The sequence below is a fragment of the Macrosteles quadrilineatus genome, unplaced genomic scaffold (assembly GCF_028750875.1).
Source record: "Macrosteles quadrilineatus isolate MER2022 unplaced genomic scaffold, UCM_ALF_1.0 Scaffold_8__2_contigs__length_117827958, whole genome shotgun sequence".
Lineage (NCBI taxonomy): Eukaryota > Metazoa > Arthropoda > Insecta > Hemiptera > Cicadellidae > Macrosteles > Macrosteles quadrilineatus.
In genome coordinates this window covers 63584115-63607928 of record NW_026542601.1, presented here as the reverse complement: position 1 = coordinate 63607928, position 23814 = coordinate 63584115, and the positions used below count along the sequence as shown (strand labels likewise).

At 34.0% G+C, this 23814-nt stretch overlaps 1 protein-coding gene across 2 annotated transcripts in view; it reads right to left on the bottom strand.

The window, feature by feature from the left end:
* LOC128999390 (protein winged eye-like) overlaps positions 1–23814 on the bottom strand; it is a 146114-nt gene that overhangs the window by 29921 nt on the left and 92379 nt on the right. For both annotated transcript variants that reach the window (XM_054425873.1, XM_054425874.1), the window contains 5 exons: positions 21746–21964; positions 16574–16755; positions 2650–2763; positions 378–518; positions 165–254 (listed from right to left, as the gene is read on the bottom strand). In XM_054425873.1, the coding sequence (XP_054281848.1) occupies positions 165–254; positions 378–518; positions 2650–2763; positions 16574–16755; positions 21746–21964 (746 nt within the window). The remainder of the gene's footprint in view (positions 1–164; positions 255–377; positions 519–2649; positions 2764–16573; positions 16756–21745; positions 21965–23814) is intronic.

The following is a 23814-nucleotide window of genomic DNA, read 5'->3' as shown; positions in this document are numbered from 1 at the left end:
CTGTTCTATGGTGTGTGTGCTAACTTTAACTACTAGCTGAAATTGTAAGTAAACCTGAAACACACACGTCACTACGTCAGTGTTCTCACTTCCCTTACTCCAACAAAGGTAATCTTAGACGTTTCATTTCACAAATCTGACAACAAAATTCAACTTAGTTTTACCTGTGATCTACAACAATTAACAGACTCTATCTTCTCTTCAAGGTTGTCAGCTGTTTCTGGGAGGTCTTCCACGATTTCCTTTGGTGATTCCTGGAAACAGAGGTAAATATAACATTAATACCAACAATGTTTAACAATCAGCGTTTTTTTTCAATACGAGCAATAAGTTATAAAGAGAAAAGACAGTAACACAAAGCTATCTAAGTAACTTACCTTGATCTGTACGTGTATCTGCGCATCTGTCTGCGGAGGAGCCGTGATGACCAACGGCAGCTGTTGTGGATGTCCATGTGAGGTGAGAAGGTCCGATGACAACTGTCCAATTACATGAGGGTTGATCACTGTGGCAGACGACTACAAACAGTACAGTCACTATTAGCTGGATATCTAGATAATTCAACCTACCAAACAACTTCAGCAAATACATTGACACTGATTGGCACAGTAGAGTAAACCACTTTGTGACAAGGTTAGATAAGTTTAAAGGTCAGATAGAAAATAATACAAATCACTAAATTTATAAAGATACCCTGATGTCAAACCTATTCAAGGCTTTAAAGCTTGTCTTTCATTGGAACCATGCCCTTTTCGTAAAGTAAACATAACGGACAAAGTAAAATACCAACTGTACAATTATGCTTCACATAAAGCGAGGAGTTTATGAACTGTAGAGTATGCAGTGGCTTGAACAAAAAATACTGTGATATGCAGGTGTTAAAGTTAGAGATAGATGGCTACAGGTTTGGTGTGAGTACCTGTTGAGTGTGTTAAGTTAAGTTATACCTATACCACAATGATATAGAATGTGACTTAACAATAACATAACTACCGAGAGGGTTGGATAACCAAGGGATCGGATAATCAAGATTATACTGTAATAAATATTCATAAATATTTCTTGGTTCATAACCTAATCAAGTTTTCATGGCCTCTACTCCCTGTAGCATTTCATTAATGCTATGCTATGCATTTCATCATAATGGTGAACATTCCAAGGAAATCTTGGTTCAATACGGAGTCCCACAAGGATCTGTTTTAGGACCCCTGCTGTTCTTAATTAGTATTAATGATCTTCCTAGCTCTGTTCGTACAAAGTCTCTGTTATATGCTGATGATACCACTTTTGTAGACATTTCTGATGACTTTGTTCATCTCAATTTACTTGCCCAGACAACTTTGAAAGACGCTGCAACTTGGTTTAAAGCAAATGGATTTTTACTTAACAATCAAAAAACTCAAAAAATGTTATTTACATTAAGAACTGTAGATGGTGTAATTACTGATGATTTGGTCTCAAGTGCAAAGTTTTTAGGAATTTATATTGATGACAAGTTAAACTGGCAACCACATATTGAGCACATATCTTGTAGACTTTCACGAGTTATCTATCTTTTAAAACGATTGACAATGTGCGTTCCAAGTCATTATCTAAAAACAGCTTACTTTGCCTATTTTCAATCTATTCTTAGATATGGTCTGATTTTGTTTGGTAACTGTGCTAAAATTGATGACATTCTTATCCTTCAGAAGAAGGCAATTAGAGTTATGACCAAGTCAGATGAAAGTGCTCATTGCAGGCCTTTATTTATTCAGTTGGAAATACAAACCATTATCAACCTTTACATTTTTGAACTTGTATCTTATATACTGAAAAATCAGGATCTTGTTACACTCACTGGGGATATGCACAGTTAAAACACTCACAGTAGGGATAAAGCAGCAATTGAGTACAATAGGCTCAGCAAATCACTGTCTAGGCATGTAGTACTATCCCTTAAGGTATATAATAAAGTAATTAATCTTAGTAAGAAATATACTGTTAAAGTTTTTAAGAACAAATTGTATGAGTGGTTATCTAAAAATCCTTTCTATTCACTTGGTGAATTTTTCTTATTAAAACAGATAGAATTTTAATGTTTGAAATCTGTTATGTATAATTTTTGATTCTTGTATAGTTCCTATGAATTGTATATTTCTATGATATGTGATATTACCCTTAGGCCTAATTATTAGTATAGAGACTTGGCATTTCTGCTGTAAATTTGACTTTGTTAATGCTTATGTAGCCTGAAAGACAATAAACATATTCTTATTCTTATATTCTTATTCTGATTCTTATTCTTATTATTGCTACCCATTATAAATTCAAAACGTCAAAAAACTATGAGCTTTCAGTTTACATGAGTGTACAGTAATGTCAGTGGTTAACATTAAAACTAAATGTTATTACTCGAATCGCGGTACTGTAAATAATCAAAATGCCACGATCTATGAAACGGGCGTAATTAGACACTCATTACGCGGTTGATATTATTTCAGTGATTAAATGTTTTTGGTTTGTAATAAAAAATTTTTTGTAAATGATAAAATGAGTCTGATCAAACCGAGCAAGGCTCGGTCTCCCAGGACTAGGTTTAATTTAAAATCAATTTAGGCAAATTGATATTCGCTTAGTATGCAGGTTTGTAGAGCCAAAGGGTTTTACCTGATCCTGCTGGCTGTGACTGATGACCACTTGAGGCTGGCCGCCAGGGATGGTCTGGTGTCCGCTGATAAGACTCTGAGCTTCCGTAGTCAACTGCTGAGCACTGATCAGCACCTGCAACCCACAACATCTTCACTTCCCTCCCTCAGTACAAGGCAAGGACTGCATGCTACATACCGGCCTGTCTGAACCTGCCTTAGTGTTGACACAGTGCAATGGTACAAACTGACGATCCTTGTAGTGACTATAACCAACAATTGGCCAAATGCGGCATATGAATTCAAAAGCAAATGAAGACAGTCGCTTATAATTTATATTATTCAAATGAATAATTTTACATATAAAATATTCTTTTAGAATAACTGTTTGCATGAAGATGAGCAAACATAAACATACACACACGTAAACATATGATTTAAAGTTACGAGAAGAATTGGCGAACAAAACTGTTCATTTATGTTTGAAACCACATCTGGTAATTTTTATGAATAATATTAATAATTGAACTGTCATTACTTATAGCTATTCGCCACATTACAGCTAGTTACGTACAGTCATTGTCTAATGACTGAAAGTTGCATATAGCTTTAGAACTCATTACTGTAGCTCTAAATTAAGAAATACTTCCTCTTTTGTCACAACATATGTATTCAGTCATAAATTATATATTTCAGTAAACAATTTTGGTAGGCAGCTAAGAAAATAATGTTATAATAGTTGCGGAAATGTTTTGAGTAGCAACCTGTGCATCTTGCGATACATCAGTGATATACCAATACCACACCATTCATTCGTCACTGTAGTGACTAGTGAGAAAACTAATTAAATCTTGAAAGAACCCATTTTCAATAGGTTAAATACAGCCAGGCTTGTGGGCTGATAGAAAGTTTTAATAGCAGAAATATTTTTTTTATTGATAAAATGGTAACATATTTTTTATGATAACATATTTTTTTTAATCTGCTAAGATATGTGTTAGGTATCTTATTGTGTTTTACCAACAATGTAAAAACACCGTTCCACCCGGTGTTATTGTGGTGAATATTCTTCTTTAAGAAACTTACTGACTAGTTATTTAGAATTATACTGTTGTACTAACTTCACACTAGAACTATCAAATGATACTACCAACTGACTGAATACTCTGTATAAATATATGCTTATGTTGTGCCATCTTCAATCAACAGATAAACCAAAAGATATTAAATATTTGAACAGCACAACAGGACCACAATGTTACACATGTCAACAGGTAAGGCTGGTTAGACGGAGACTAGACACAAAGTTGTCATGCTTGGATGGTTTGTATCGTGTTTTGTTTCTTCTGTCCCCTAGTGATATTGTTTTTGACTTACCATGTCCTCCTCGACTCTATGTAAGCCCTGGAAATCTATAGATGGTTTATGAGTTTTTTTTTTACCGCAAACAATAAGTGATTTCTTCACTATACGGATAGTGAAGCTACAATACATTTTTCAACCTGTAAAGACATTTTAGTTTGATAATATTACAAATTTTGTATTAATACTTTTACTTTTACTTCCTATGTAAAGTCACTTTTGTATTAGCGTCGATTGTCTACAATCTTAAAATCTTAATCTTATAATATATTAAAACGTGAAAGGGTTTTTTTATTTCAAGTTTCTGAATCAACCACTTAACAAATTTTCATGATTTTTTTGTTGAAATGAAAGTGGTTTTGAAAGGAAGAGAATGTCGAAAGAATGTTATGAAGAACGGAATGTTGTTACGAATGTATGTTGTTTCTGGAATGTCAGCTTCTGGGTTCATAAACACTATCCATGTTTATATAAAAGCACAGAATATATACTACTATAACCCAGAATGCTGACTGCTGGTTATAAAGCGTTAAGTACTCGGAGAGAGCTTTGCCTGTCGCTCGATAGGCAGCGCCACCAGCATTGACGGGCAAGCGCTGTCAGTGCTGCCAACTGCACGCACCCTTATTTCCCTCTCTCTCCTAGCTAAGCTGTCGTGGCTCGTCTGCACTGCACTGTCTAGTGTAGCCAGCGCGCGCGCGCGTTCATTTCAAAACGGAATTGTATTCTCAATTGTCAATGGATATTTGTGTTTCGAAATAGTGTGTTTTTTTAGTTATTTTAAGTTAATTGTTATCATGACAAGGACAAAGTGTAGCTATAAGTCTTGTTCTTCAAGCCGGGAGGAAGGTGTCCGTATGTTCCGGTTCCCCAATTCACCATTAGCCGATATTTGGACGATTAATTGCGGTAAGTACTGAATAATATCATATATTCATATATATATATTTATATATTAATGTTTTCACGACACCTTTTAAGAATACAAAACTTAAATATTAATTTGTATTGTGTATTGTGTTGTTCTATAAAGTTAGTAGGTACTAATAAGTTTACATTTCAAATAAGATCGCAGCATTACGATTAGAAATTATTTGATTGCTCATAACTTCAAATGTATTATGGCGTATAAAACTGGAATTATCAGTAGAATAATTAGAGGTAATAATCTGGAACAAAAAAATAATTTGTCTTAAAGTGTTGCAGCGCGTTATGCGCCATTGCTTTGGTAATAATAAAAACTAACACTTTGAAATTAACTATAATTGTATTGATGTAGAAAGTAACAAATAATATTAGTGGGCTGTATAAATGAAACCGTTGTGAAAAAACTAATGTGGTTTTAACATAATGTGAATAAGACAAATGAAATGCGTTGAGGGATCTGCCTCTCACGTTCTATATGAAGCTATGCGAACTTAACAATGTGATGCTCGTCGAAACAGAGACAAAAGACAACTCCCTTACCCAAGGTTTGAGTTACAACATTCTAAGAACTGGCGAGGAAGGGTCCGTCCTTTCGTAGAAGGACGGTGATTTATTACTCTGTACCGTTGCTAAAGCCGACAAGTGGCCCTAGGTGAAAGAACGTTAGACTCTACATTTTGAAATACTAAACTAAATGTGAAAACTAATTATCCTAAACAACATTCGGGTTATTGACATCATTTATTTATGTTTATGATCCATACCGGTTCTGTTGTAATATTCATCTATCTATCTATCTATATAAATAAAATTAGACTTTTGTCTGTACATTGCTCAGAATCATAAATTTTTAGATTATTTTTACGTTTTATACATTAAAGAAGCCGAAACAAGTCTCATCTAAATTTCTGTCTGTCTGTCTGTAACACTCAAGGTGGTATTTTACGCAATCTTCTCCAGAAAAACGAGAGTACCTATCAAGATCCAAGTTATTTTAATGTATTCACTGGATTGGCGAGAGTGTCTTTAGCCATTACAATATGGCCTCAATGCCCTCAATACTTTGTAAATAAAATTACGGACGTTTAAAAAAGCAGATTTGTGCGATTTTTGTCAAGTTTTCGTCCAATTTTTATCACATAATCATCTATGAAATAACGAACAGCTGTTCTGATCAAGATTATTTTTTCTAGATATGTTTACAAATACCGCAACCATTTCCGATCAAGTTTTAAAGGCAAATCCCATCCAAGTGAGATTTACAACGTTTTTTTTTACATAAAGGATGTAATTAATCGCAAGTGGAATATTTAATATAGTGTAACCGTAAATGAAATTAACTAACTAGGCATCATCCAGGTCAGGAACCAGAGATTGTTTGTGTATAAAATTGTTCTGAAGTTTTGATAACCAGAAAGAAGACATCGAATCAGTGTTGTATATGGCTGGGAAACTTCAATTTATTAATGATCGTCGCCAATAGCTTAGAAACAAGGTTCCACTCATTGACGGCGCTTCAATGGCGGTTGTGTACAGTGTAAAGTAAAAATTCACAACTGCAGTGGGTGGTTGTAACAGAGGTTTACGGATGATGCTAAGCTCGATTTTCCAATGTGTCACTTTCTGTTCCTACCATTGATTATATATAGTTAATAGTTCATACTCACCGTTCCCAGGGGCGTCACCTTGGGGGGGGTAGGGGGGGGAGCCTCCCCCCCCTAGAATCTGAAAAGAGAAAAGTTGGGAATTTCCTTGCCACGAGTTGGGACAGTTGGGAAGTCAGATACAAGAAAAATATATTTTAAACTAAACAAAATTTAAATATTTGCGAAAATCCATCAAAGATAAAAATTTCTTTGACTTGGACGAATAAACTTGACGCTTCTTTGATTTCATTTAACTTGGATTAAACAAGGCTAAACACGCATTATTTTAAGAAATCAATAATCAATTAGCGGTATAGCTTGTTGGAATTTCGTTTACGAGAAATTTTGTTCCTTATTGGACGTATGTTGGCTACCTTGATCCTGTCATGTGTGAGGATTCCGAATGATTCGTCTGCGAGACTGCGAGTTTGAATTTTGAAAGTGCAAGCAATGTAGCTCTTCTGTTCAAATATGTTTTTTGTTAGTGTTTACAAGAAATTCAAAAATATTTTTGACGTCAGTCACATGAAATATATTTTATACCTTTTTCGTGGTATTTGGAGCAGGCTAACTGACCAGAGTACTTGCTAATAAGCAGATTAAAATAACATTAAAGATAGGTTTTGTGTATCGGTATTACCTTTAAAACTCTTATTTTTTAATAACCTAAATGGAATATTTATTCTCTGAATAAATTTAAAAATCTACACAAGTTATTTATCATTCCTAGTTAAGGATTTACAAAAATGAATCAACTAATCACTCTTAAACAGATCTACGTGGATAAAACATAACCTAAAATTGATGTTTGACTTTCACTATAAGTTTTATTTTTGTCTAAGTTCTAGTTTGATGAAGATGAAGGTTAACATTTTTATTGTATGTATAAGTTTGTTTATTATCAACCAAGTTGAACGTTTTTATTTTATACGAGTCTTATTTTAGGTTTATTCTTTTCTAGACTAGAATAATATTATTCACAACACTGACATTAAAATTAATATTTCATCATTACAAACTTGTTTAGGCCTTCCCTAGTTGTAAGTTTTATGAAAGTTAAAATGTTGATCTTAACTTCTAAAAGTATTTTAATTTCACTATTTTGTAATAAAATATTTTTTCTATACTAATTTGTACTCTGAGGCTTATTTTATATCCCTACAGTTTTACACTGCTACGTCTGCTACCACAATGGTTTGTAAAGTTTTTTGGATTTGAAACATTACTTGTTCAAGTTTTTTTTTTAGTCATAAAATTTCATTATGAAATTATAGAAGTTTTAGAAATTGAGTAGTTTTGTATATATGGAAAACTAGCTATGTTTTGTTAATGCAAGTTTATAAATACTGAATTGAATGTTACTGCAGTTTAGTGGTATAATAATTTGTAGATTTTTAAAAATAGTACAGAAATTGATTTCTAAAAAAAAAAATAGTTGGGAAATCTATGTTAAGTAGTTGGGAAATTTGAGGCTTCTCCCCCCCCTGGAATTTAACTAAGCAACGCCACTGACCGTTCCTACCCGACCGCTTTTCATGATTGAGGTCTGAAATTGAAGGTATGCACGCACAGATTTGCATTCAAGCATTGGCATATACAGTGTTTTTTAGTAAAGCATATCGGGCTTCAGATTCTACATGAAAAAATAAATCGCAAATGTCGAGAATTTTTTTTCAATTTCGTGTTACTTCAGCCGTAAACCGCAATTTTTTTTATTTTTTTGAAAATATTAATAACTTAAAAACCCTTGGAGATATTTTTATGAAACTTTGTAGAAACTTTAAGTCTACAGGAACAAACATTCTCCGAAAATATCTTTGATCATAAGGCTTACCAAATTTCAAAAGACGGTAATTTAAAATTTTGTTTTAAGGTGACACAGTACTCCCTATCCCGCCCATGTTAAAATGACAGTTTTTAGGTACACATAACTGTTACAAATATTAACCTATCAACTTGAAATTTTTGTACTAAGTTAAATACATTATTACCAACAATAATATGAAGCAAAAATGTTTTTGAGCAAAATTAAATTGTCAGTGTTGAGGTTAAATCTGTGGACCTTATTTAATTATAATACTTGACTATTCAAACAAACAATACTTTATTTTATAACTTTTAAACAGAACACATATAAATTTATACAACTCATAAGCACATTTTGTTTTTACCAACTAGGAGGTTGCTATGCCAACATAACAACTAATTTTATAAACATGAAACAGTCTTTAATTACACATAGAATAATAAATAATTGAGTTAGGGTATATTTTGATATATTTTTGTATTGCTTCAACACCCTCCCTCAATATAAAAATGTATTGTCTTCTTACAAACAGTTTTAAACAACATTCATCTTATTTCTGAATGTCTGGAACTTTGGTTTACACAGAGCTTTTGTTAATATATCCGCCAATTGGTTTTCAGAGTTAATGTACTTTAAAACAACACTTCCCTTTTTGATAACTTCCCTTAAAAAATGTCATTTGACATCAATGTGTTTAAGTCTTTTGTTTTCTAGACTTCCTGCAACAGCTATTGCTGATTGATTATCTTCATGGATGATCAGTGTATAAAGAGTGTATAAAAGTCGCTGTATTGCTTAAAATAATTTTTTCTTCCATAATATGTGGTATGTACGTGTTCAGGAAAGTGGGTTCTACAAAACTAAATAATAAAAATGTTTAAAAAAAAATTAATATTTGACGGCGTACCCTCTGCGTCTTGATTAGTAGGCTAGTAGGACCTTGGACATGCTAAATTAGGCTGCAATAGTTTATAAAAGTAGCTGAAAATTTTAAAAATAATTTTCTTTCTTCCTTAATTTTTATTATCTACGTGTTCAGAAAAGTCTGTTCTACAAAACTAAATAATAAAAAAAATTATATTTGAGTACTGTGTTACCTTAATGACTAGTTTTCACGGTATTTCACTTTAAAAATTTTAAATGGCCACCATTTTGAAATTTGACGAGCCTAATCAAAGATATTTTCGGAGAACGTAAAAATTCGTTTTTAATAGCTAAAGACAGTGTCAAAAATGTTTCAATACTGGCAAATAACTTACCATTCGGTGCTTTTGTTTGTCAGGAGAAGGCCGCGTAAAATGCCTTCCGGGCCATGACAGACGGACACACGGAAATTGAGATAAAACTTGTTTCGGTTTCTTTAATATATAAAAGTAAAAATTAAGAAAAAAATGATTACATATTGTTATGAGAGGTGATTCGTGGCGAATGACTGGAACACTGGAAATTAACATATGATAATGTGATGGGAATCACATATAGACTGTTAGGAACAAAGACATATAAAATAAAAATCAAAGCCAACTTGACTGAACACAAATACTATAAATTATTATTCTTTTTTTACAGGGAATCCTTTGCTGATTGGATTTTCACCAAAGAAGCTGAACAGGATCAAAGTTGTTTGTGAGAAGCACTTTCCGAAGGAAGCAATTCTTCCAAGTGGAAGACTGATCCGTGGTTCAGTGCCCTACCCTTATGCTGCGGATTCAGAAGTTGAAGATCCATCTGTTGTTGCGGATTCAGAAGTTGAAGATCCATCTGTTGTACAGTCTCCTGATGTCCATCTTAGCCGAAGTATATGTTCACCAAGAAGATATCCAGGAAGACCACAAACAGACATCATGGCCTCTCCTGCTGTAAGCACGTCATCTGCAACTTTTGAAATTGAGCAGTCTCCATCAGTGCGACAATGGATTGTGAATGCGTCACCGCAAGCAAGCAGATTTGTAGGGAGATCAAATCTACAAACCGTAAGGAAGACCCTTTTTGAATCACCATCAAAAAAACGGATCCAGGAAAATCTCACAAGAAAAAAGAAGCAATTAGCATCTAAAATGGCGACAATATCAGCATTGAAGCGGCAAATCCGAAAATTAAAGCATTTTAAACCAACGCTGCAAAATATCACAGCGGGTTTAAAATCCAAAGCTGCAGCAACACTTTTTGGAATGCAGCTCCACAAAAAAAGGCAAGCTTGGAAGAAAGACGAAATGAAGTTTGCCATTGAATTGTATTTAAGGTCTCCTGCTGCCTATAGATTCTTGGCAAAAAAAATTACCTTACCAGGAATATCTACGGTTAGAAATTGGTTATCTTCCAAAAAGTTATTCATTCCTGGCTTTAACAGCAAGTTATTTGAAAAAATCAAACATAAAGCTGCAAGCATGAATGAGAAAGAAAAGTGTTGTGTATTGCTGGTGGATGAGATGGCTATTAAAAAACAACTGGAATATTCGCCACAGTATGACCTGATTGAAGGGTTTGAGGATTGTGGCTATTTAGGCAGAACGAGGAAATTAGCTTCTGAAGCAACCGTTTTCATGATAAGAGGCTTATACTATCAATGGAAATTACCCATTGGTTATTTTGTTTCAAAGGATGGTCTATCAGGCTCAGTACTTTCTACTCTGATCAAAGACGCCATAGAGCACCTATCAGAAACAGGATTAATGGTCAAAGCTGTTGTCACAGACCAATGTTCCACGAATACCAATGCCTACAGAAGATTAGGAGCAACAGTTGAGAAGCCATTTTTTAAAACTGGTGATAAGAAGATTTTCACTCTGTACGACCCACCACATCTTCTCAAATCTGTCAGAAATAATCTCCTGACACATGACTTTGCCCTCTTTGACGAAAGGATATCTTTCAAAGACATCAGGCGGTTATTTGAAATCGAATCCAGTAGCAAGACAACAAGAGCTGCACATCAATTGACCCCAGCTCATATATACCCGAACAACTTCCAGAAGATGAAAGTGTCGCTCGCTGCTCAGGTCTTCAGCCACACAACATCAGCCGCTTTGCACACTGCAGTAGCGACAGGGCAGATAAGAAGCCCTACTGCCCAACCAACGGCGAGGTTCCTGGCAACAATTAATTCATTGTTTGATGCTATGAATAGTAGGAGGTTAAGGTCTCGAAATCCTGACAACTGTGCGTTGAGTCAAAGTGACAAACATGTGTTAGACATTTTGAAAAATGCAATCGAAATGTTCACTAACTTGAAAAAAATTAATTGCAAATTTCCTAGGCCACCGTGTTTTGATGGTTTTATTTTTACCATTAATGCCATGCTACAGCTGCTGGAAAGTGAAAAATGCAAGTTTCTACTAACCTCCAGGCTGAACCAAGATCCATTAGAAAACTTGTTTTCTGCGATAAGACAAAGAGGTGGATTCAACAGAAATCCTTCAGTACGAGTTTTTAGAGGAACTCTTCGAGTGATGACACTAAAACTCATGATAGAGCCGCCCAAAACAACTTCCTACGACCCAGACGAAGACAAGCTACTGGAAATATCTACTTGTAATCAAAGCGAAGACCTTCAAGGTAAGCAATAAAAATCCTCGTACAACTTTGGTAGAACAATTTCTAGTTTTTTAGGAAACCCCTAGTCAGGAATTGGTGTAGTAAAATATTTCAGAAAACCCCAATAATAAACCCATTAACAATTTTGTTTGAGATAGTTTAAGTAAAAAAGCGATTTTTATATTGCATTATGTTTATAAAGCTGTTGTTTAAAAGATAACCAGGATTACTCATGATAGCAATTATATTTTTGTTCTGAAGAATTGCTCTTTGTCATATATTTTTAGTTTGACGTCAAAATTGAATAAAGCTTTGTTATATTGCATGCTGTTAATCATTGAGCTGTTGTTTGAGAGATTACAATGATTTACCAAGATATAAAATTAGTTTTGTTATGTAGGATAAAATTGCTGTTTGTAAAGACCCATTGTCCAAGGACATTCAAGTTGTCTTGCATTCCAAAGTAAAAATAAAAAGTGACAAGGATAACGATTGTGTAAATGTATATACATAACAATAGAAGGATCTGTTGGATGCACATAACAACTTGATCAATGAAATACTGTATATTTAATCTATCCTGGTAAAGTCAATCCGCCTATACGCATGTGTTTTGGTTCTCATTTGTTATTTTATGTTTGAAATACTGTATATTTAATCTATCCTGGTAAAGTCAATGCGCCTATACGCATGTGTTTTGGTTCTCATTTGTTATTTTATGTTTGCATAATTATGATCAGTTGGTTTTATAATTATGTATTTATCAGATCCAATGGCCAATACCGAGGACAACATCAGCCAATCTTCCAGCCAATGCTCCACGTCAAGTGAGGGGGCAGCTGAAACCAACAATCAGAGAATAGATGTGATGCCAGACAGTGTAGTCATGTTGGAAACGTGCTCCCAAGTGTATTTTGCTGGGTATATTGCCCACAGGTACTACAACAAGTACAAATGCATACAGTGCTTAGGTAAGATGTGTGACTTACGTTCAAAGCTTTCAAGTCGAAAGGAACTGCTACTCCTTAACAGATCGTTTACAACTTTTAAAGTGGATGAAACAAGTGGACTTTTGGCCCCTTCGGAGAGCCTCCTGTACGTTGTCGATGCAGCGTTAAAAATTTTCAAAATAAGGTACAAATCAATTGCCCACAAACGCCATCTTGTACGTAGGTTGCTAAACAGTACCAGTAAGATAGTTTCATTCGGGTCACTGACTTGTGCCAATGCCAATTGTTTTAGGAATGAAGATTTCGTTGTAAGAACTTTATTCCGTATTTTGATACAGAAACAATGCAAATGGATAAGTACCAGCATGAAAACCAGTGCCTTAGACAAGTTAAAAGTGTTAAAGCATGTCTAAGGTTTGATACAAGACAAACCAGTCCATTATTGAGTCCACAGTTATTGAGTTTTTAACCCTCTTTTTTGCTCCTTTGTGTTCAATTTAACTGTAACATTGTTGCTCTTATATGTCGCAATTGCATCGTGTATTTTGTTTGTATTAGCTATTTGGCTTTTGTACATTACTACGTGTATATACTTATTTGTTTTGCAATAGCCTAATATGGTATTTGTAATTTTATACCTGTCATATACTATTGTTTCATTATCGATACTGGGAACTTGTTTTTTTCGGGTATATTTAACCTTATTTGCTATTACATATATGTCGCAATTGCATCTGTATTTCATTTGTATTAGCTATTTGGCTTTTGTAGGCTACCTTTCTACGTGTACATAATTATGTTTATCAATATCTTTATTTGTCATATGTAATTTTTTACCTGTAATAAACTATTGTTTCATTGTCGATACTGGGCACTTGTTTTTTCCGCGTGTATTTAACGTTATTTGCTATTATATGTCGTAATTGCATCGTGTATTTTGTTTGTATTAGCTATTCAGCTTTTGTACCTAAGTATATATATAATTATTTGTTTTGCAATAGCCTAATATGGTATTTGTAATTTTTTTCCTGTCATATACTATTGTTTCATTATCGATACTGGGCACTTGTTTTTTTCGGGTATATTTAACCTTATTTGCTATTACATATATGTCGCAATTGCATCTGTATTTCTTTTCTATTAGCTATTTGGCTTTTGTAGGCTACCTTTCTACGTGTACATAATTCAGTTTATCAATATCTTTATTTGTCATTTGTAATTTTTTACCTGTAATATACTATTGTTTCATTGTCGATACTGGGCACTTGTTTTTCCGAGCGCATTTAACGCTATTTGCTCTTATATATTGCAATTGCATCGTGTTCTTTGTTTGCAATAGCTATTTGGTTATTGTACTTTACTATTTTATTGTTGGTATTTAGCCTAGCCTACATGTTTTTTTTGTACTGTTTTGTGATATAAATGTAAGTGTTCTCATTCGAATAAATTATTTTTATTTGGCAAATTTCGTTTACATTATTTTTGTTTATTAATCTAAATCGTTAGTTGTGTTGGATAACAAGGTAGAAGGTGGAAGATTATTAAAAATTTTGTTTACCTTTGGTAACCTAATAAATAAGTTTTACGCATATTTTGTCAATGGCACTATAAATATTTATACAAACCATCAAAGACCTAAATGTTTGCTACAAAACTTAAATAAATTACTGAAATATATTTTATATTGCGTTGTCATCCAGTTATTTTTTATGTTTAAAATTTCTAATCTTGCTCATCTGGGAGTTAATTGTAAATTACTGTAGTTGCAAAAGTTTTACAGAACATAATGAAGAGAAGTGAGTTAATTCAATCGTTTTATTAGAATAATCCTTAGAACCATCACGATAGTGCAATTAAATAAAGGCTATTTATATATAATAATTTATTGCAAAACAGCAAACTATGAATTATCGCGACTGAGGATGTTAAAGATTATAAAAACAAATACGTCATATGTTAACTTAAAAACACTACTGGAATAACATTTTATCTGGAAGTGGAATAAAGACAACAGATAACGAGGTAACGCAAAACGTTGAATTAATACAGTAGTACTATAATAGTGGGCATTCATTGAAACGCCAGTGAGTGACAGCGGCTGCGGCAGCCTCGTTCAAGGTCACATATGCCGCGACTGTGGAATGGCGGGACGGGGAGAGAGCGGGAAATATGATGCGCCCGTCTAGTTACAGTTGACTCAAACTGGATAAACTTCTCCCGTGCGCGCTGAGTTGAAGACACTAGCGCTACCAACAGGCAGCGCTCCAAATTAAATTTCACTTAATGCTACCTCCGTAAGCGTCAGCATTCTGGGTAATAGAAGTATATTTTCTGTGATAAAAGTTAGAATATTGATTTTTGTATACTTTAGATATTCCAGCAATATATTTTATCCCCAAGTTTTTGTTTGTGTTTTTGGTGATGGATAATGTGACATAACAAATCAGTTATCCTTCCAGTTTGGATTTTGGCTAAAAGGTTGGTGAATTAGACAAAAAAAATCAGTGCAGTTGAACCTCGTTAGTACGAACCTCGAAAAAACAAATTCCTTGATAAGACGGTTTTTTTTTATCTCTTTGAAACTTTCATAAAGGTCAATGCTAAAAACACCTCTATAGAAAGTAGTAGAAATTTGTTTGTGACATGGGCTAGGACTGATTAAGAGTCCTTGGAGCCTAGACGTTCTAACTCATAAAACAATGAAAGAACTACAAAGAAAATTTCTAATCTCACAGTAGCCCTATACTAGATACAGTATTTAAATTACAATCACTCTGGTGAAAAAATATTTTTGGACGGTAAATAACTCTTCAGCGGCTGTTTGAAATTGACATTGCTCTTTTGGCGGACAAATCCAAGATGGCTGTTAGCTTCCATGGACTCCCTTGAAGAAGAATTAAAAACTACAAAGAATATTTCTAATCTCGCAGTATACTAGATATTTAAAATATAACCACTGTGGTGTTTCAAAAATATTTTTGAACGATAAATAACTCTTCAGCAGCTGTTTGAAACTATCCAAGATGGCCGCTAGCCTCCAAGGACTCTTACTTAACCTCTAATACAGGTCAATAATACAACGAACAAATATTCTTAGCACAAAACCTCTACAAGACGAATGCAACCTCTATAAGACGAATTTCTCATGGTCATAACCTCTATAGTATGTAGTTTAAAAAACAAACAGAAGCTTGTCTCAACATGAAACCGTTACCCATCCCTCTTCCTTCCTTAGTCTAAGAATACCTCTATAGTAAAAATTTTTCTCCTGCCCCTTGAAATTTGTATTATAGATTTATAGAGGTTCAACTGTAATTGACATAAGCACACTCTGTTGGCAATTCAGTTTAAATATGTTCATTCTTCATGATTCATAGTCTTGGGGTGACAACCATGTCAAAATCGATGAATCACTTTGTTCACCAGTTATGTTATATATTATAATATTCATGTTTTGACATTGAGTCACTTATATGATCTCGACTATACAATAACTGGTCCCAAGTCAAGCAGACGTATGAGCAGTCTACATCAAGACCGAAACATTGGTTAACTACGATTACGACTAATTGGTTACGACTTAAGATACGGGTCACTGTCCGAAGACTACAAATCTACAGTATGTGACTGTAGAGGATAATGTTCATTTTCATGCTGAAAAGCTACGAATTCTACAGAAAGGAATGTCTAGTTCTATAGTTAAGAGGTTAAGTTACTCACGGAGCCTGTGTTCTGGTGTGGTATGATGGCTGGAGGAACAGTGTTGGACCCGGAGATGTGTTGTATGAGTACAGAGCCAGAGCTGGCAATGGCGGAGAACTGAGGATTGAGTATGGGCGCAGGTCCTGAGTGTGCGGACAACTGTTGTATCACAACACTGGACTTGGCGCATGGCATCACACCTGCAACACCATCAACCGGTCTAACTCCCAGTAACAATGTTGTCAGTTGAATACTTTACATACCATACCAGGTATCGATCCAACTCCATACTTATTGATCTATGATACTTGAGTATGGACTTGGCCATTAGTTCACAAATTTGGCGCTAAATGATTCTTTGCGCTGTAGTCGTCAGTTGGTTATACCTGTTGAATAAATACTTGGGCATGGTTTTCAAAATTGCCTACAAAAGTCAAAAGCCCTAAGTACCATTAAAAACTTGGAGTGGTTCTCAGAGTTTCCACTACAAGTCAACAATGCTATATCCTTAGTATGTATTTGGTCGGATCTGAATAGTTCTCTGTGAACTCAAACTGTATTAATGGCAAAACCATCAGATAAGACTGACAACTGGTTTCCTTCTTCCTGGCTGGAAGAAAATAGGGAACCATGATAAGTATTGACAAGTAATTAAACCGGTTTAAGTATTGGAACTAAACCGATATATTCTGGTTTACGCCACCACTACAAAAATTAAAAAATGTGTTTGTTGTTAACTGCTTGTTCTTTTCTAATAAAAATTGTATCCCAAGTACTCAGCATAATAAAACCACTGTTGAAAATAGTGATATATGTCAATAACTATACATTTAATTAGAAAAATTTAAATCAAATTATATAAAAGTATAATACTCTACATTTGATTTCTGCAAAATCTTCAAACCCATTAATGATTTGGTTGTGATTTCTCAATTTATATATTTATTTACTCACAAGCTGAATACTAAAAATACACCACCACTCAACACTACATCACTATAACAAGACTAACAGGAAAGTGTAAATAAACCCGGCTACTGACTTGATTAGTTATGTCCCATGCCAAGGGAGACAGATAGCTGAGGTGGAACTGACTCAATGACTCACAATAGATGAGTCAGAAGTCAGCAGTTAGTATAAAAAATCTTACATCACACTGATGATTATACTTCCTTTATCAGGTTGTGCAACTGACTAAAATATATACCAGCTGATATTATCAATCACATGAGTAAAACTTATCATTACAAAACTATTTGCAATGTGGGACAAATGATAAGAACACTACAATGTAAGAAAATATACCAGCTGATATTGTCAATGAAATGAGCTTTTTAACCGACTTCCCCACTACCAACAAAAGGAGGAGGTTCTCAATTTGTTTGTGGCGATGTTTTTTTTTTTCTATGTATGTTCACCAATTTCTCTGTGATTCTTTTACCGATCAGTGTGGTTCCACCACCAAAATAGCCAGGAGAGTTTCTATTTGGTACCTTATATATTATGTTTGAGTATAATATTTGTTTCGGTGAAAAATTCTGAAAACCTTAAATATTCATCATTTATTTTGTTTACATTTGTGCAGATTGTTTACATTTGTGCAGAGAAGGCAATAAATAATAATAACATTCCTACAGCTGTTAGTTGAAACCATTTAAATGAAGCTACAGACAATTCTTCATGAAACAGTTGCTTCATATTGATCAATAAACTATTTCTTGCCATGGAGCCTGAATTACATTGAGAAAAATGCATTTTGTTTTGGTTACTATAAAAAATTTATTTTAACGTTTGACCTGATTTGTGTATACAGTAATTCTGTTTTTAGTATTGAATATTCTGACTTACAAAAACATATATGTTTTAGTGAATAGCTGTATAATATTGACAAGTAATTATGGTGTATTGTGAAAACCAAAGCATTCGTAAAACAGGTCTAAATATAAATCAAATGCAATTATTCCTTACATGACCTAAGAAGTGTGACAGTGCATAATCGTCAATTGTCTCTAAAGTGTTAAATATTTTAATTACTAAACATGCATTTGCAGATGTGGAATGTTTATTGATATTCTCTACCCAGTTACTATATCATATCAATACTATTATGCCTGCTTCGGAAAGTCATAGAGGAAGGTGATTTGCAATTTTGACTAGGCTATATCTTGATCAAACAAAACCACCTACATGGCTTGCACCACTTTTAGCTGAACCAATCTTTCATATACATATTTAATTTGCAGATGTGGAATGTTTATTAATATTCTCTACCCAGTTACTATAACATATCAATACTATTGTGCCTGCTTCGGAAAGTCCTAGAGGAAGATGATTTGCAATTTCGACTAGGCTATATCTTGAGCAAACAAAACCCCCTACATGACTTACACCACTTTTAGCTGAACCAATCTTTCATATAATATTTTCCAAAGGTACTATACGGAAGGTAGTATGGTTTTAAAGACCAATTTTCCACTTTTGAGAGATTTTTTAGTGCTGGTAGCTGAGGAATAACTTTCATATTGTTCCAAAAGGCTTGAGACGTTACTGTATTTCTTTTTATAATGTAGAAGTACACCGATTGCAGGAAACGATGATGTCTGACATTTCAATGTATCTAGAAAAGACAATTAGTTTTTCATTAGGCCTAATGTAATGGACAACTCTTTCTTTCTTAAGGAATATTTAAAGATGTTTATTTCTATACCCATTGATTATGTAACCTGGACAGGTGACTCAAGCAGTTTTAAAATAATGATTGTTCTGTGGAACTTTTGATTGTTTCAAACAGTTTTGCTTATAAAAAATCCTCAAGTAATTAATATATACAAAATTATACAGTCACTAAAAATCATGAAATAATTTATTTTTGTAAAAAAATACAACCGACTTCAAACGCTCTAAAAAGAATGAAATAATTTCAATAAAGTAAACTTTTGTATTAGGCAAGCTTACGTATTTCAAGTCGGCGCGGCTCAAACTGCAAATATGATTGAAATTAAATATTGTGTGTGTATTTTGAAAATCAATAAATTGTAGCGGGATATCATAAATATATAAAAAATATACTGAACTGTTTTGTTTATATATTTAAGGAAATATTTTCTTGTATTTTATGTTTACTTCAGAATAAATGCATTATGAAAATAACACACACAAATGTTCTATATGAATAGGAAAATAATTTAGTTTGATATTATGATAGGGAAAAGGAGCTAGTTTAGTATTAAAACGTTACTTTTCCAAGTTAGAAACATTTAAATGCGTTATAATCTTTTTAAAGATACTCGTTAATACCACTATAATGCCGATCTCTGATTACGGCAATAAAATAACACTTAACGCATAACTATGAAAAAGACATGCAGATTAACACCTTTAGTTATAGATAGTCACCTGCAATATGGACACCCTCTTTCAATTTTGTATCAAAAATCATCATAGAGCCGCGCCGACTTAAATTACGTGAGCTTACCTAATACAAAAGTTTACTTTATTGAAATTATTTCATTCTTTTTAGAGCGTTTGAAGTCGGTTGTATTTTTTTACAAAAATAAATTATTATCATCTAGGCTATATTATTAACTTGCTGTCACCAACGGGACCAAGGGACTTTTTCAAAAATGAAAAGGTCAGTTTGCAAATCTACACACCTAGACGAACATTTTTGTATATAATATGTGGGGTTAAACAAAAAAGCCTTATTGTTTACAAAGTTACATGTAGCGTATTAATAATATAGAATTTCTAATAAAATAATGCAAGCTCATCTTGAAAATGAATGAGCATTTGACATAAAACCACATTAGGAAAGGACGACGGCTGACGGGCCAGCTAGTTAATAATACAAATTTTTTGCAAGATTCTACAATTTTTTGTTTTTCTTTTCCAATATAGCGGAAAAGTCCTGCTTACCAAAAATTAAACATTTTATTAAATTTAACATTCAATTGGGATACTGTGGTGTGCATGTAAATAATTAATAAACTTGATGAACGGTAGTAGTAAGGGCGAATTTTATCTTTGATTTGATATGGGGGGAACACAAGATCAACAAAGACTTAGTTCAACTAACATTCTCTACAATTTGGCTTAATATTAATAAAACTAATAGCCTATTTCCTCACTAAGTACCTTACAGTAGACCAACATAGAACAATAAAAACAATTTTGCAAGTTGATAATACTAAATATAACACTACCCTTGGAACTAGTACTCCGATAACTTATCTGACGGTTAAAGAAATTTAATGTCCGACGATGTAAAAGTCAACGGTTACAGTGAAAATGTCAAGGTTACTAACAATTTATGGATGCAACTTTCATCCATTGAATGAATGGGTGTCAAAGATGTATATTATCATGCTTTTTATGAATCTACTGATTATCCTGAACCTTTGATATTGTTTACTATGAGTTAGTTTAGTACAGGGTGAAAAAAAGTAACGGGGAAAGTTGAATATTTCCAAATATTTTAACTATTAGAAATTATTATAATCAGTAGGCCTATATAGTCTTAGTTAAATTTGTTTTTGTCCATACAGTCGGCCTATTCACACTGTTGGCACTTTATTTACAGGTGTTGAAACCTGGGAGAATTCTTATCCAGGATTCAGGATTACTTCATTTCAATGACTGTACTGTATTAACTTTTTTGAGCACAATGTTTAAAGTTGGTGCAGTATAGTTATACAGTAGGCTATTTATAAAAATAACTACATAGTGTGATGCAGCGGGTTCATAGAGGGGCTATAGCCCCCCCCCCCCCCCCCCCGCATAGATGTCCAATTTGACTAGATAAAATGATATTTTGTATAGCATAGTTTAACTGTAAATTCCCCTAAGCCCCCCTCAAAATTGTCTCAATGAATGTGACATCCCTAAACCAGCATGGTTAAAAAATGTAAGCTTTTAAATTGTTAGCCTATACTAGATTTGAAATTACAGTAGGTAGAATCAAAAATAGATAACATTACTCGTACTTATTATTTTATTGAAAGTTTTGCCTACGTGTAAGGCTTTGAAGATTTGTCAGTCTTTCTTACAAGTTGTATAAGAGAAAACAAATACATATGTTGTCAGTTTTGGTAATTTTGATGCAAGTTATAGGCCACACTTTTGCTGTGCATATCCTTTGATCTCTCAGACCTCCTTTCTGTCTAATTTCTTTGATTGTTGATATAAACTCACCTGTGATGGAAGGATCCTCTATCTTCAACAGATTGTGAGGCGTGGTGGGGGGTCTCCTCTTGTCATGGGACGGAGGTGGAGGCGGCGTAGGAGTAGCAAGGGTTACCAACCTATCCAGCAGCAAATGGCCCATCGGCTGTGGTTGAGGGAGAAGCAACGGAGAGGCGGGGAAGTTGTTCATGCTGTTGGGCCAGACAATGGTGCGCTGCAGGGAATCCGCTGGGAAAAATTGTAATCTATCATTGAAATTGGTTGGATAACACAATTATGTTTGAAATCAACTAATTAATTTAAAACATCTAACAGGTAGTCAGTCAAACTAAATAGGAACTTTTAAATAGGTACCTATGAGATTCTCGTACCTAGAACAGAAGCTTTTAATGCCTTTTAATGCTTTTAATGCTTTTAGACAGGAGGTCTGGGAACCTCATGGCTGATATGGAGGAATTGAGAGGGTAGTCTTACAGGTCCCTGCTTTTCACTCATTCTTATTTATTGCACGTATTTTAGTAGCCTATACCTAATTTGCAATGTTTATGTATGTCTTACACTTGAAATTATTCAGCCTATGTAATGTATTTTTTGTTTTCTTTTATACTGGTTATGTCTTTTGCATGTCATGTCTGCTTTCTAATTTATTCTTATTATTGCTAATATTTATTAGCCTACCTAATTATGCTATGTTTATAAAGTGATTTAATCCTATTTAATGTAAATTCGAATGTAAAAATGGTGTTACCGTTGAAAGAATAAATAAATAAATAAATAATTCATCTTTTCCAGAGCAGGTTAAAATTACATAATAAATAATGTAGGCTAATTTAGAATGGTTCCTTTCAAATTAGATCAAGTAAAAGAAATTTGTCATCGGCTAACATCAAATTTACCTATAAGAGAGAAGAATGTGTTTATAAATAAACTGTTGTTTCACAAGTCACACGAAAAAGTCACTACAAATCAAAATTCCTGTGGAAAGCATTGAAAGTGTTCGGTCGCCAACGCACAGTGTTAACCGACAAAACCTCACGAGATGTTCTGTGTAGGTAACACACGTAACGATCAACAACTGTTTAAACACTATTGTTAGTCTGCGAACACCAACCAAGATATGTTCTTGTTTAATTTCTTTTGACTTGAAATGGATTAAAATTGTCATTTACATTTCTCATTCGAAGTTATTAATCAAACCCTTCTCCTTGCCTTTTTTAGCACAGTATTGGGTTCCTTCTTCCTTGTTGATACCCAGACTATTCATAACCTTTGCTGGACTGGTGGATCCCAGTGGCGGACCCAAGGGGGGGGGGCAAGGGGCAATCCCTCCCTCCGCGACATTGATGGATGATAGATGAATCCAGTTAAAATACTGTAGTTTAAAATTACAAAATACAGTAGAACCTTGATAACAAGACTACCATGGGGATTTTAAAATAAGACTTGTTATCAAGGTTGACTTCTTATCAAGGTTTGTAGTGCAGTAACCTGAGATTAGGTGTAAAATAAATCTAAAGGGATTTGAAAATGACACTTGTTATCAAGCGTGGCTTGTTATCGAGGGTCTCCTTATCAAGGTTCCACTGTATAATCATGTTTTTGTCTCTAAATTGTCTAGAAACACGAGTTTTAAGTTCAAATTTTCCAAACCCCTCGCTTTACTCCAAACCCCCTAGACCAACCCGGGAAGTTCACCCTTAAGCTAGGGTTTCCAAGAACACGCCAGCGTGGTCTGTCCGGCGTATATCCTATCAAGCTCGGTGTGAGGGTGGTTTGCAAGAAAGCGGATTACGCGGTTATTTCTCTTGGGGAATGAGCTAGTTGTCAGTTTTTAACCAACATGAACGTTGGTAACTGTTGTTTTGTTGTTGGAAGAAGAGAAGGAGGAAGACTCCATGTTATTGGAAGGTTTTGTTCGTATGGAACCACATTCGATGTATGATAAAAGGAAATATGAGGGCTGCTTCCATATTGTCTATATTGTCCTTGTAGTTATTCCTACTCATGTCATATAGCACCGGAAAACTACGAACTAAATAAATAAGTTTCTCAATCTTTTTCCAATGAAAATACTTTTG